The sequence below is a fragment of the Octodon degus genome, unplaced genomic scaffold, assembly GCF_000260255.1.
Source record: "Octodon degus isolate 3935 unplaced genomic scaffold, OctDeg1.0 scaffold00045, whole genome shotgun sequence".
Taxonomy (NCBI): Eukaryota; Metazoa; Chordata; class Mammalia; order Rodentia; family Octodontidae; genus Octodon; species Octodon degus.
This window is the reverse complement of record NW_004524621.1, coordinates 2,411,983-2,425,255: the sequence shown is the minus strand read 5'-3', so window position 1 is coordinate 2,425,255 and position 13,273 is coordinate 2,411,983. Positions and strand designations below refer to the sequence as shown.

Below are 13,273 nucleotides of genomic sequence, written 5' to 3'. Positions count from 1 at the left end.
AGAAAGAAGAAAGAAAGAAAGAAGAAAGAAAGAAGAAAGAAAGAAAGAAGAAAGAAAGAAAGAAAGAAAGAAAGAAAGAAAGAAGGAAGGAAGGAAGGAAGGAAGGAAGGAAGGAAGGAAGAAAGAAAGAAAGAAAGAAAGAAAGAAAGAAAGAAAGAAAGAAAGAAAGAAAGAAAGAAAGAAAGAAAGTTTAGGGAGATAGCTTGGTGGTCTAAGCGCCTGCCTGGCAAGCACAAGAACCAAGTTTGATCTCCAGTACTATATGCAGAGCCGGTCCCAGAGCCCAGGACACACCAGGCCAGCCACTGAAACCAGGTGTGACATGCACACCTGTAATCCTAGCACTGCAGAGGCTGAGACAGGAGGATCATTACGAGTCCGAGCTGTTAGCGAGACCCTGTATCAAATAAATAAATAAATGATTTAATCAAACAAACAAAAAAAAAAAAAAAAACCAGTACTAGACAGACACTACCACTGAAGCCCAAAATCTAAGCCTGCAACACTTCCCAGGAAGAGGGAGCATCAGTCCTTTCCCAAAGGCAGACCTGCTCTTCACAGTGGCTGAGGAGAAAGGCTGGGCTGTGTGGCTTTTACCTCCTATTTTTGGGCTTGGTCTGCATTCCTAAAGTCTAAAACCGTGACCTCAGAGTCACTTGCTCTTGTCACTGTGACATCATTTCCCTCAAATAATAGCATTACACTTGGCTAGTACACACTTTCTTTTCGGTGGCCATGCGTAGGCATGCAAGTAACTTCACGCCGCAATCCTCTCAGTAGTCTCGTCCACCTCACCCTCCAAATTCAGTTATGCAAAGCGTCATTTGTTTCCAATTTTTTTAATTAAAATAAAAGTTTATTAGTACATGTTGCGGTCTGTAATGATTACTCTCGTTGTGGGGAGTTCGTGCATGTACATAACACAGCTCGATTCTTTTTTCTTCCCTTCCCCACTCCCTCCATCAACTTTAAATCAGTCTAAGTCTTGCAGAATGAATGGCAGAAACACTACCCAAAAGAAGTCCGTGATTCTATTAAGAGGTACATGCCACAGCGAGGCGACGCAAGTTACACGTTCCAAAATCCATCATCAAGCACGCCTTCCTCCTTGAATCCGCTTTCACACCCACCTGTCCAGATCATATATTTCTGACACACTTTGGTCGACACCGTGCAAACAAATACAGAAGGCCAGGGACGCACACGCCAAAGGCACTGAGGGGCAAGCCTCCTCCTTCCAGTTCTCAACTCCCCAGAACACAAGGGCGTGCCTCCCACACCTACCGCTATGGACCCAGAAGATGTGGCCACAAACACTTTGATAACCATGTCGAGGGTCGGAAAGAGAGCTCCACCTAACACACCCCCGGCGGGGAACGCGTCGCTGGACAAATCCAGACCGGGACTGGAGCTGCGGGTGCCAGGTGCCAGCTGGCGACCGCCCAGGCCACAGGGGCAGCCTGGGCTCCCCCCTCCATTGGTCCAGGAATATTTGGGAATCTGTCAGGGAAATATTTGATTGGCTGATAAAAGAAGCTGCTGGACCCTTTCCCATGTCACTTTAAATGCCTGACAACAGTCCCTAAAAGGCCAGGCTTTGCAGCAGACCAATCAGAGGCCTGGGTGCGGATGGGGCGGGGCCAGGGACCCTAGGGGGAGGGGGGCTGAAAAGTACTGGGTACAGGGCGGGGCTGCGGGCTCCTGGCAAATCCACCAGAAGGGTCAGAGAAGCTGCGGGGATCTAGGAACCAACAGCAGCTTTCTCGTTTTACATTTTTCAGGCGGACTGTAAAAATTTGAAGCTGTCGCACAGTAGAATTCCTCTCCAAGGGGCCTCTCTGTAGCTGTCACCACCTGTTGGGCCAAGTAAGGGCTCAGTGAGCTCCCGGGGCCACAGAAGTAGGCATGGTATGTCTGCCGAGGTCAGAGACGTGGGATCAAGATGCAATGACAGGTCTGTGCACAGCAGGTCCTCACCCGCCTCACCGCCCTAGGTAATTCCAACCGAGTGTAAAATCAGAACAATACCAAAACAGCAAAAAGCCCAGATGAGAGCTGTTCAAAATCAAGATCAACGGCATTAGGGGAAAGGCCTAGTCTTTCAGGGAGGTGCCCCACCCCTGGGTTTTGGAGGGTTGCCATTTTTGTTTGTTTTGAGACAGGGTCTCACTATATAGTCTAGGCCAGTCTTGACTGCAAACTGTGTAGCCCACGCTGGTCTCGAACTCACAGCCATCTCCCTCCCTCATCCTCCGGAGTGCTAGGATTACAGGTGTGTGCCACCACCCCTGGCTTTCCTTTTTTTTTTTTTTTTTTTTTTTTTTTTTTTTTTTTAAGGTCCCCTGGCTCTCATAATAGAGAGAGTGGCACTGGCATCCTGGATGAGGGAGGAACCGCTCTGGCTCATCTGTACCTGCCCCCTTCATCAGAGTTTGGGGTCCTGCAGGCTGCCCACCTGCCCCTGAGGTGAATGCCTGAGAGGCCCAGAGCCCTGGTGTCCCTAGATCTGGCTCAAATTCCTCTCTAGTCACAACACACACTGGAAATGACTTGACCAGAATTTCATTTTTGGCTTCAACATGCAACCTGAACCTCCCCCAGAATGAGGTCGCTTGTTGAAGGCGGTCAGTGGATTCTCCCCATTGGAGTCTCTAGAAGTTCAGAGTTACTTTAAATCCCACTGAAGATTATGGGTCATTTTTAAATGTATTCTTTTCATATTTTCAACATTTCTACAATGTATATTTTCTACATAAAACAACATTGCATATATTCACACCTGTAAGTCTCCCATAGGAAGCTGGTATGGTAGTGCACGCCTGTGATCCCACCACTCCTGGAGGCTGAGGAAGGAAGGCCACAAGTTTGAGCCCAGCCTGGGCAACCAGTGATTTAAGGAGACTTTGTCTCAAAATTAAAAAATAAAGGGTAGAGACCGGGTACGATGGTGCACACCCAGAATCCCAGCACTTGGGGGCTGGAGCAGGAGGAGGGGGTCAAGTCTGAGGCCAGCATGGGCTACAAGTGAGTCTGAGGCCAGCCTGAGCTGCATGGCAAGGAAAAGCACCAAGATCACCATCATCACCACCATCGTCATCATCATCATTGCAATCACAATCTTACTGAGATAATAGCTATCCGGTCTTGGGTGTAGGGCATGCACCAGATCTGCTGCAGGTACTTTGCATAAACCACACCCGGGAGCCCTCAGTCTGGATCCACTGCTCTCAGTGAGCACGCAGACTTAGAGGCAATGGGAACAGTAAACAGTGCATCCAAGGCTCTAACCCAAGCTCTGATGACCACTCTACATCAGAGAAGTCCCTGAATGCTGCCCGCATAGTGCTAGTGCTCCTTTTCTCTATAATGAATTACTTTTGACAAATTCATCCTTTTAAATGACTGTGAAAATGTATAAATTGAGAAACAGGAAACTAGTTGAAAGACCCCTGCAGTGTATTCCATTGGCACCCATGAGCTTTAGGATAATTTAACAGGAATCCCAAACATTCCAAGTGAGACTTAAAAGGAAGCTCAATAAAACTCTGACTTACATAGCCCACTCCAGAAAAAAAAGCTGTCATCCAGGAAACACACAGGGGAGAACCACTAAAACATCTCCAGTGCATGCTGGGAAAGCCCAAGAACATTTCAATTGAACTTCATTTTAACAATAAATTATGATATATTGGCTACAAACTTCACAGCACTTCTCAAATGACCTTCTGATAAACGATGTGCTCCTAAAATTATTTTTTTTAATGATATGTTCCTTCTTTTTTCTGTTTGAGACGGAGTCTTACTATGTAATTCACTTTGTAACTAAGGCTGGCCTCAGACTCACAGCAGTCCTCCTGTCTCAGTCTCCCAAGTGCTGAGTTTACAGGTATGCACCACCACACCCAGCCAGATGTTACATTTTGATCTACATAACTGTATGGACAATCTAAAATGACAAAGCTATGTGTCCTTAGTATGTGGGATAATGAAAGAGATTATTATAAAAACTATACTGGGTTGAATAATATTCCCCCAAGTTAATGTTCCACCAAAACCCCCACATGTAACCCTGCTTGGAAACAGAGTCTTTGTAGATATAATTACATTGAGATTTTGCAGTGAAATCATTCTGGTTTAAGGACAGGCCCTAAATTCACTAACAGGTATCCTCCTAAGAAACTACAAGGTGCAGTGGCACACACCTATTACACCCTGATACTCAGGAACCTGGGACATCAGATTCACAAGTTTGAGGCCAGTGTGGGCAACTTAGAGGTACTCCAAATCAAAATAAAATAAGCGCTGGGAAGGCAACTCATTTTTTTGTTTGTTTGTTTTTGGGGTTTTTTGTTGTTGTTTTTGTGATAGCAACTAGTGGTACAGAGCTTGCCCAGCATGAACAAGTATTGGATTCAATCCCCAGCACTACAAGTAACAAAGACACACAAAGTGAGTGCAGGGGCAGAGACAGGAGCTATCCTGTCGCGGCCAAGGGAGAGCAGGAGCACCAGAAGCTGAAAGAGGAGAGAAGAAATCCCCCTAGGAGCCATCACAGTGTCACCTGTTCATACCTTGACTGATATTTCTCACATCCAGAATTGTGAGATTATCAGCATCTGTTGTTCTAAGCCACCAAATCTGTGGTAAATTACACCATCTCTAGGAAACTAACACAGGACTAAAAAGACTGCATGTTTGTTATGTGGCAGATGCTGATGCACTCCAAAATACCCAAAAGGCCACTTCTCCAGCCATAGGCTGAAGGGCCTCTTCCTCTCCCATGACACACAGAGATCATCCCAACACAGGCAGAAGTGAAATCTATACACTGTGAGACAAAGGGACTGAGGACCTGGGCAGGTAGTAGAGAAGAGGAAACCATGAGGATAGAAAAGCAACCTCCATCTTTCACACCTCCAGTCCAGAGCATCAGGGGTGCTTATTCTTTTAGCAGCAAACTGCCACCTGGACATTGTCCTGAGGGTCCCACCAGCCACCTCTCCATGACTGTCAATTCTAAGGTGACATTTCAGTCTATACACTTAAGGCCCCAACTGCCACCACCCAAAAATAAGGAACACAGGGCAAGAGCACATGACAGGCTTTTGTGATAGCAACTAGGAATATGGTTTAATACCTGGGTGCAGCAGGCAAAAACCAATAAAGCTACCTGCCCCAAACCAAGAAAAGTGTGTTCCTTTTATAGGGATGGGAAAAAGACAGAGACATTAGGCAGGAAGATTTTAATAAACATCTATGGTCAGAGTTCTCTGGTATTTTGCACCTCAGTGAGCAAGTCCTTGAAGGTCCAATGTAAATTTTTGGGTGTCTCCAAATGTCCTCAGAACCTGCAAAATTCCTTGTTCTATCTTATCTTCTCCACAACATTCTGTGCTTGCTGATGACAGACTCGGTGCTGAGCTGAGTTCCCAGCAAATAGCAGTGCTTCCACCAGCAGATAGGTTGGGGGCTGAAAGTAAGGTTCAGGTTGGGGGCTGAAAGTAAGGTTCGGGAGAGCCATACAACAACCACCACTGATCTTTACAGATACCTCTTCCCCTAAACATTCAGAAATGTATGGCCATTCCCAAATAGGTAGGTACTCTAACAGCAGCCTGGTGAAGGGTTGGTGATATGGAGGGAAAACTCTGACCCAACCTCTACCAAGGTAGAATTAAACCTATTGTTTGAAAAGGGGTATCTATCACTTCTTACATAGCAACCAAAAATCATAAAGAGATAGTGTGGCCAACTGTTTTTTTTTTTGTTGTTGTTATTGTTGTTTGTTTGTTTGCTTTGAGACAGAGTCTGGCTATGTATTTTAGGCTGGCTGTAAGCTATGTACCCTAGACTGTCCTTGAACCCACAGCAATCCTCCTGCCTCAGCCTCCCTAGTGCTAGTACTACAGGAATTCACCAAAATGCCCGGTGTGATCAAGTGAGCCTACAGGAACAGCAAAATACATTATAAATAAAAGGTAACCAGCCAACTGGAGGAAGTATTGCAACAGATATCAAAGACCAAGTTTTCATACATCAAAAGTTCTTCCAAATAAACATTTACAAAGATGAACATCAAATGGAGTGGAGGGAAGGCTCTGTATGGCGTGCATGGCTGTAGCCACAGCTACTCAGGAAGCTGAGGCAGGAGGTTCAGTTGAGTTCAGGAGTTCTAAGCCAGCCTGACCAACAGTGAGACTCAAAGAAGAGGGGATGGGAGGCAGGAAAAAGCAAATCAACAAGATGATAGTGGCCACTAAAGTATCCAAAAAAGTGTATCCTTCCTAATAACAAGGGAGTGAATACAAGATGCCAACTTTTGACAATAAAACGGGCAGTTATTAAGCATCATCTACAATTCCATCATTATCAGTTTTGTGCTTGGCTGTACATCCTACACCTAACATTCACTGCGTGGTGATCAGATGTGGGCACTCTGCTCTCAAGCCCCTCTTCCCAGCAGGTCCCCGTACACCGCTGCTTTCGACACCTCTGCGCAAACTGGGGAAACGCGTCACGGCCATGACACTCCCCTCGGTCCCAGGGCCTGCTGGCTATCGTGCGCGTGCGCATGCGCATGCGCACGCCCCGCCCGCGGTGCATCCCGAGAGGCTCTGCGCGCCACTTCCATAGCGACGCACCCACGCCGGAAGGAGGGTTTGGCGCAGCCGCGGGAGCAGCGCAGAGCAGGTAACTGCCGGGCTGCTGTCTCCCTTATATGGTCACTGCGACCCAGCTTCGCACGGTCCCCCTGCTAGAGTTTCCCTTCCGGCGCCGCCCGGTCCCTCAGCCCCGGGTTCTGTGCTGCCTGCTGGTAAGGTAGTCAGCCCACTGTCACCTCCTGCAGAATGCTGCCTGGAGGGGGTCGCCCCCTGCTGCCAGGAATTGCTGCCAGGTCCGCACGACTCTCACTGGACACCCAGCAGCGGAGCCCCCTGGGGCGGTGAGACGGTGCAGGACCCCCCTGCTGCGGTGGCCGGCTGCTTTTCTGTCTAAATGTCAGTCTTTCCGCTTGCTGTTTGGCTTTGGTCTAGTTTTTACTTAATTTTCCCACCCCTAGCCCGTAGGACTCTAAAGCTTTTGAAATGTGATTATTTGTCCTCCACCCACTCGACCTTGGGGCTCTTCGTCCAGTTTTCCTTTGGCGGTTTAACATTTCGTTGCCACCACATTTAACTCTTGAGCCCAGATTTTCCTGGCTGAGCGTGACCTTGAACCTGTTTTCTGTCTACACTCCCTAGATGGATGCGTCCAGTCTCATGGACTCTTCCATCTAAATGTCATGAGTCCCAAATATATGTGTCCGCCCCGGCCCCTCCTCTGAACCCCAGATCCAGGACCCAGCAGCCTCTTGTGGCCCCTGCTTAGGTGCCCTAGGTTGCTGGGACCTCAGTGCCTACCTTGACTCCATCGCATAGCATCAAAATGTGCCCAGAACAGTTACAATTCTGGCCCCTGCTGTCATCAGTCTGGTCCAGACCACCACCTTGGGCTGCCTGTGTTATTTCAGCAACCTTCTGATTGACTCCCTTGTGTCTTCCCTTCTCTCACTTGAGCACAGTGGTGTTATTTTGTGTGAATAGGTTTTTGTTTTTGTTTTTTTGTATTTTAGGGAAGAGTCTACAGGGTGCTCAGGGTCTCACTACTAGATCAGACTCTTAGTGATCCACCTGTTTACAGCCTCCCAGGAGCTGGGATTACAGGCGCCCACCACCGCACCCAGTCTCAATTGCTGTTTCAGTGTACCCCAGGGGCGGGGCCAGCACAGCAGGCCCCCGGGGATTGAACCCCCCAACCCCTGTGCCTGCTTCCAGGTGGTTTAATCCGCTGAGCTATTTGGCCGGCCTTGTACATAGGTTTTAAAAGGAAAATATGAATGTTATGCTTTCCATAAATAAAAATAGTACTCATTTTGAGAATTTCAGGTTTTAAACCAAGTAGACAAAACTGAGTACTGCACTATTTACCAAGCGACAAACTGAAAGATGTCTTTTAGCTTTATTTCCCCTTTGTGGAGGTTATGTGACAGGAGTAGGGCCCAGGAACCCCTTGTTTTGGAGACAGGCCCTCACTAAATTGCTTCAGAGAGACTCAGTCATCCTGCCTCAGCCTCCCAGGCTGCTGGGATTACAGGCATGCAGCACCTTACCCAGCTACCCTTCAGCTTTCTTCGGTATAAATCTGACAGTGTCCCTGGAACGGAACTGTGGCAAGCCCTTTCAAATAGACTGTATGGAAGGACAGAAATAGCCCACTGAGAAAGAGCAGTCGTGTAGGAATGGAGCATGGCTCCCTGCTCCTTTTAGAGAAGCACCAGAAGAGGCTAATTGAAATGGAGATGAATTACCATCCCTGTGCTGATGATTTCCATAGTAAGGACCCGGCTGCTGTCACAGTGACACAGTAGTGCATGGAACAAGTCTCCACCTTAAGAGGATGGAAAGACCCTAGTCAATCTCAAACCCAGCTCCTATTTGTTTTCCATCAAGCAAAACCCCATTTTACCAAGTAATGGAATCAGATTGCTGCAGTTTGCTGAGGGCCTAGAAGAGGTTGCAGATCGTAAACTGCCTCTTCCATTCCATGATCTCCCCATATTCCTCTTTTGGCTCTCACTTTACAAAGAAATCAAGCTGTCTGGTGGGAAAACCCTCAGTCTCCACCTACCAAGACTCTGAAGCCCTGCCAAGCCATTTTGTGTCCTTGCCCCTATCCAAGATCTCTCCCTGTCCAGGCTTTGAGCCCTGTCCCTTCCCACTGGTCAGACGTCCTGCATTGCCAGTTGTCTATTCTCTCCTGGTCCACCATAGCTGGCTCTTTCATGGCATTTACTGTGTCCAGTATCCCATTGCAGAAGACAGAGAAACGAATCTCCCTCAACCCCACATTCTCCTGTAGGTTCCAGTCTCTGTCCCATCCCACATCCCCTGGAACATGCCAGCCTTGTATAGAACTTCTATATTCAATTCCTCTGTCTCATCTCTCACTGCTGTAGCCATTCTTGTTCTCTTCAGCCCCTTGTCTGTCTAAAACAGAGAATGCTCCTAGGAAGTTTTTAGGCCCCATCTTGCTCAGTAATTCTTGCCTCCCAGCTTTGTCCCTCAGTGGGACCCATATATCCAGCTAGCTGAGTGGCATTGCTTCTTCTTTATTTTATAATATATTTCTTACAGAATGTCACTACACAGCTCATGTAGTGATCCTCCTATTTTCAACCTCCCCAGTGCTGGGATTAGAGGCATATGCCACCACACCCAGACTCAGTGGCCGGCTCAGCACTCCCTTGTGCTTGCCTAAGCAGGTGCTTTTCTTTTCTTCTTTTCTTTTCTTTTCTTTTCTTTTCTTTTCTTTTCTTTTCTTTTCTTTTCTTTCTTTCTTTCTTTTTGAGACAGGATCTCCCTTTGCAGTTCAGGCTGCCCTTGAGCTCATTTTGAAGGCCAAGCTGGTCTTGAACTCATAACAATCCTTCTGTCTCAGCCTCCCCAATTCTGGGATTACAGGAGTGTGCCACCACGCCCAGCCAGCATTGCTTTTTATTGTCACTTGGATACTTCTAGCCCATCATGTGTAAGACAGCGTCCCACCACCCAGTCCCAGCTGACCCCTCTGCCATCACAATCTAGGGTTCTTACTCAACTCTTTGCCCCACCCCAACATCCAGTGCAGCTGCTAGTCCCAGGGATGTTGTCACCCTAGCATCTTCCCCAAGTTATCACTGTCACTACCTTAGCCCATGCCTCATGCTACACAGATTTGCATAACTATTATAACAAACTATTATGATCAACAGAAAAAAGGGTTATTCTGGCCCAGAATTTTGGAGAATGCAGGCCAAGTTGGTTGTTACTTTTAGGCCTGAAAGTGGGTGGGCAGCTCATCAAGGTATAGGCTTCACAGAGGAGGGCAGGACCAGTCACCTCACAGCTGCGAATTGAAAGAATAAGTACTGAGTTACCACAAGCCCCTTCCAGGCCACATCCCCAAATGCCTAAGCTCCTCCCACTAGCCCTTCCTGTTAAAGGTTCCACCACTTCCCCATAGCCATTGGCAGAGGACTGTGGACATTGTGGACCTTCCAGATCCAACTAACATAGCTCCTTTGGCTCATCTAAAGCCACTGGTCCTTATCACAGCCTCAGCCACGTGGGTCTCCTGTGCCCTGTGTCTGCCATGTTTTTTCTCCCCCCATTCCTCCTCTACTTCCTGCGTGGTACCACTGACCCTCTTATCACTACTGGACAGGTATATCCTGTACCTCTATAGGATGACATCCTGTATGAACAAGGCCCACAGTCCCCCACCCATGGGTAGGTATAATGGTGGAACCTTAAAGTGGTGGGGCTAGTGAGAGAGGTCTAGGCCTTTTGGGGCACGGCCTGGAAGGGGATTGTGGGAACTTAGTATTTTTTGTATTAATTCCAGTTCCAAACACTTAGATCGGTCACTGTTGTGATGAGCATATTACCAGCAGATAAGGGCCTCCAAAACAGAAAGCTTTGTGTTGCTCACCGTCATAACCTTGCACCTCACAGAATTCTTGGACATGCATGGTAAAAAGCACTCCAGTATGTGTTGAAAGAATGAATAAAATGAACACTTAATGTGTAACAGATAATAGATGTCAGATGTTTTAGTACAATTTCATTGAGATAAAGTGAAGTTAGAAGAAATCAGGTAGACATTGAAAGGTGTTTGTTTTGTTTTTTAATGTGACAGCTATAAATAGGCTTTATCCTGATTTGAAGTCCTTCCTCGAACCCCCATTAAATTTTTCATTTACCAAATACATTGCACTTGCCACCACGTGGTGGCAGTAGGGAGACACAGCCCCGTAGCTAAAGGTGCTGCTTCAGTGTCATCTGCTAACAAATTCAAGCTTATTGTCAAAAATAAGTACAATGCCTAAAATTGTTAAATGACCAAAACCCATACAGCTGGTCCATAACCATGTGAAGGTTGCACAAGATACATTTTCATGTTATCATATAAAGCTTGACATTTCTGCTATTGACACATTGATTGGTTGACTGAGTGATTCATTTGTGGGTTTTGTGCCGAACTGAACCTTGAACATCACTGAGAAACCAGTTAATTTTTTGTCTAGTTTAGGCCAAAAAGCAGGCTATGTTGGCAAAGCTGGGAGTCAAACTCCAAAACCTCACCTCACAACTTCTTTTCTTTTGTAACCAGCTGCCTCTTTGCTTAATCATTATTAACTCTTAACTTCTATCAATATTTAGAGTGACTAGATTGCTGAAGCAGAAGATTGGGACTTCGGAGCACAGAGAGTGTTTGGAATGATACAGACACTGCCTAGGCTACACCACATTTACGAGCTAAGGCATGAGCACTTCTGATCCATTCACATTCTGCCTGACTGTGCTGGGGAGCTTGTGTTTTTAAGGAGCTTGGACATTCCTTTCAGGAGATCCTGCACCTGGAGCTGGCTGATCTTTCCCCTGAGCTCATTCACTGGCATACCTGGCATCCGCCAGTGCCCCTGCTGCCAGCGATGTAGCCTTGATGCCCTGTTCCAGCACGGGTCTTCCAGGCCCCTCCAAAGTCCTCTATTCTGTCTTTGCATTTGAGTAGTACTTTGAAAAGAAATAGTCTGATATTATGGCCAAGCCTACTCCTTACCCACTTCCTCTCCATGATAGTTAGCAACCATTGACAACTGCCTGTCTCAGCTTCCTCTGTGGAAGTTGTTTATTTCTTATTATATGCCCACCACTCCAGTGCACTTACTGGTTTACTCATAAGAGTTTTGATTCTCACTTACTCATTTTTCTCTTTCTTTTTAGTTAAGTTTATTGTTACATTTTAGGTGCACATAATGATCACATTCATCACAGGGAATTGTTCCTGGACATGATAAATCTTGATTCTTCTTTGCCCCTTTCCTCTACCCTCCCTACAGTCCCTCTTCACCTCTTATTTACAAAAGACGTTTTGTTTCTGTTTCCTTCTTTTCTCATTTTTCTCATTTATTCCTCCATATCAGTATGAACTCATGGGCCTCAGTTTTATTCAGTGAGTCAGACTTTTCATCCTCGTCTGTGACACTCGACTTGTCTTGCACTTGGCCAGCAAGAGTTCCTTTAAGATGCCTCCTGGGTCTCTTGCTGTACCCCGGGTGTGTGCTGTGCTGCCCTGGACTGGAGTCCCTATCTTGATTTCTAAGGAGCCCTGATTCCTTGCTGTGGAGAATGGTATTTAAGAAGAAATAGCTAAGTATGTTCATTGCCACTCAAGTGTCAGTGTTGCAGAAAGCAGGGTTGGGGGAAACACACACACACACACACACACACACACACACACACACAGAGTCTACATCTGCTGTGCATGGGTCCCTATGTGTGCATGACTAGACACATCTGCATCTGTTTGTGTGTTTAACACAGTCTGTCCAGTGCTCACCCAGCTCCTCAGGGTCATTTTCTCTGTCCCCCTTCTTATGTAAGAAAAATCTTTTCAGTCAGTGAAAAGCTTGGCTCCTGTGATTCTAAGTATATTTACTTGCTTTTTCAATTTATTTCTTCATTTCCCAATCTCACTATGCTTTGTCATAGTGAGATTACTGTCCCTCACCTTACTGTCCCTCACCCTCAGCTGCTAGGTATAGTCCACCATTGCTTTGTTCCATTCCAGGGTGTGCGTGTGTGTGTGTGTGTGTGAGAGAGAGAGAGAGAGAGAGAGAGAGAGAGAGAGAGAGAGAGAGAGAGAGAGACAGACAGACAGACAAGAAAAGAGAATATCTTTGTCATGAGTCATGAGTGGCTCTTTTCTCTGACTGGCTTCATTACCCCCAGGGTAGGTCACCTTTTTCCTAGTTACAACCCAGATGAAGTAAACCAGGGAAGGATTTAAAAGCAGTAGGGAATTTTCCCACAGCATTCAAACTCACCCTCTGTCTTTTGAAATTTTAATAGTGCTTTTAATTGATAACTTCACTAGCCTGCTTTTGGTCAGCTAGTCAGGAGACAGACGCAGGAAGGCTAATACAATTACATACTTAGCCACAGAATAATTGAGGCGGGGAACACAGTTGTTACCATTTGAACTAAAGTGCCCATTTGAGTTAATTACGACTTCACTACAGAATACAATACTTACTTAAAAAATTAGGATTTTCTTATTGTGATAACAGCCAAGAATCTGGTAAGCCACAGGACTGAATGTGGGGCCAGAGAAAAACTTAATTTCAAAAATTAAAATTAAAAATTTAATTTTTAAATTATTTTAATTAAATTAAAAATAAAGTAATATATGA

The 13,273-nt window shown here is 46.2% G+C and overlaps 2 protein-coding genes across 2 annotated transcripts in view; one reads left to right on the top strand and one right to left on the bottom strand.

The window, feature by feature from the left end:
• Positions 1–1,434, bottom strand: part of LOC101592417 (SH3 domain-binding glutamic acid-rich protein) — a 58,174-nt gene extending 56,740 nt beyond the window's left edge. The window contains exon 1 of the mRNA XM_004631935.2: positions 1,285–1,434. Within this exon, the coding sequence (XP_004631992.1) occupies positions 1,285–1,329 (45 nt within the window). The 5' untranslated portion in view covers positions 1,330–1,434. The remainder of the gene's footprint in view (positions 1–1,284) is intronic.
• Positions 1,435–6,639: 5,205 nt separating this feature from the next.
• Lca5l (LCA5L, lebercilin like) overlaps positions 6,640–13,273 on the top strand; it is a 70,371-nt gene continuing 63,737 nt past the window's right edge. Inside the window, exon 1 of the mRNA XM_004631934.3 lies at positions 6,640–6,690. The gene's annotated coding sequence lies outside the window, so the exon portion shown is untranslated. The remainder of the gene's footprint in view (positions 6,691–13,273) is intronic.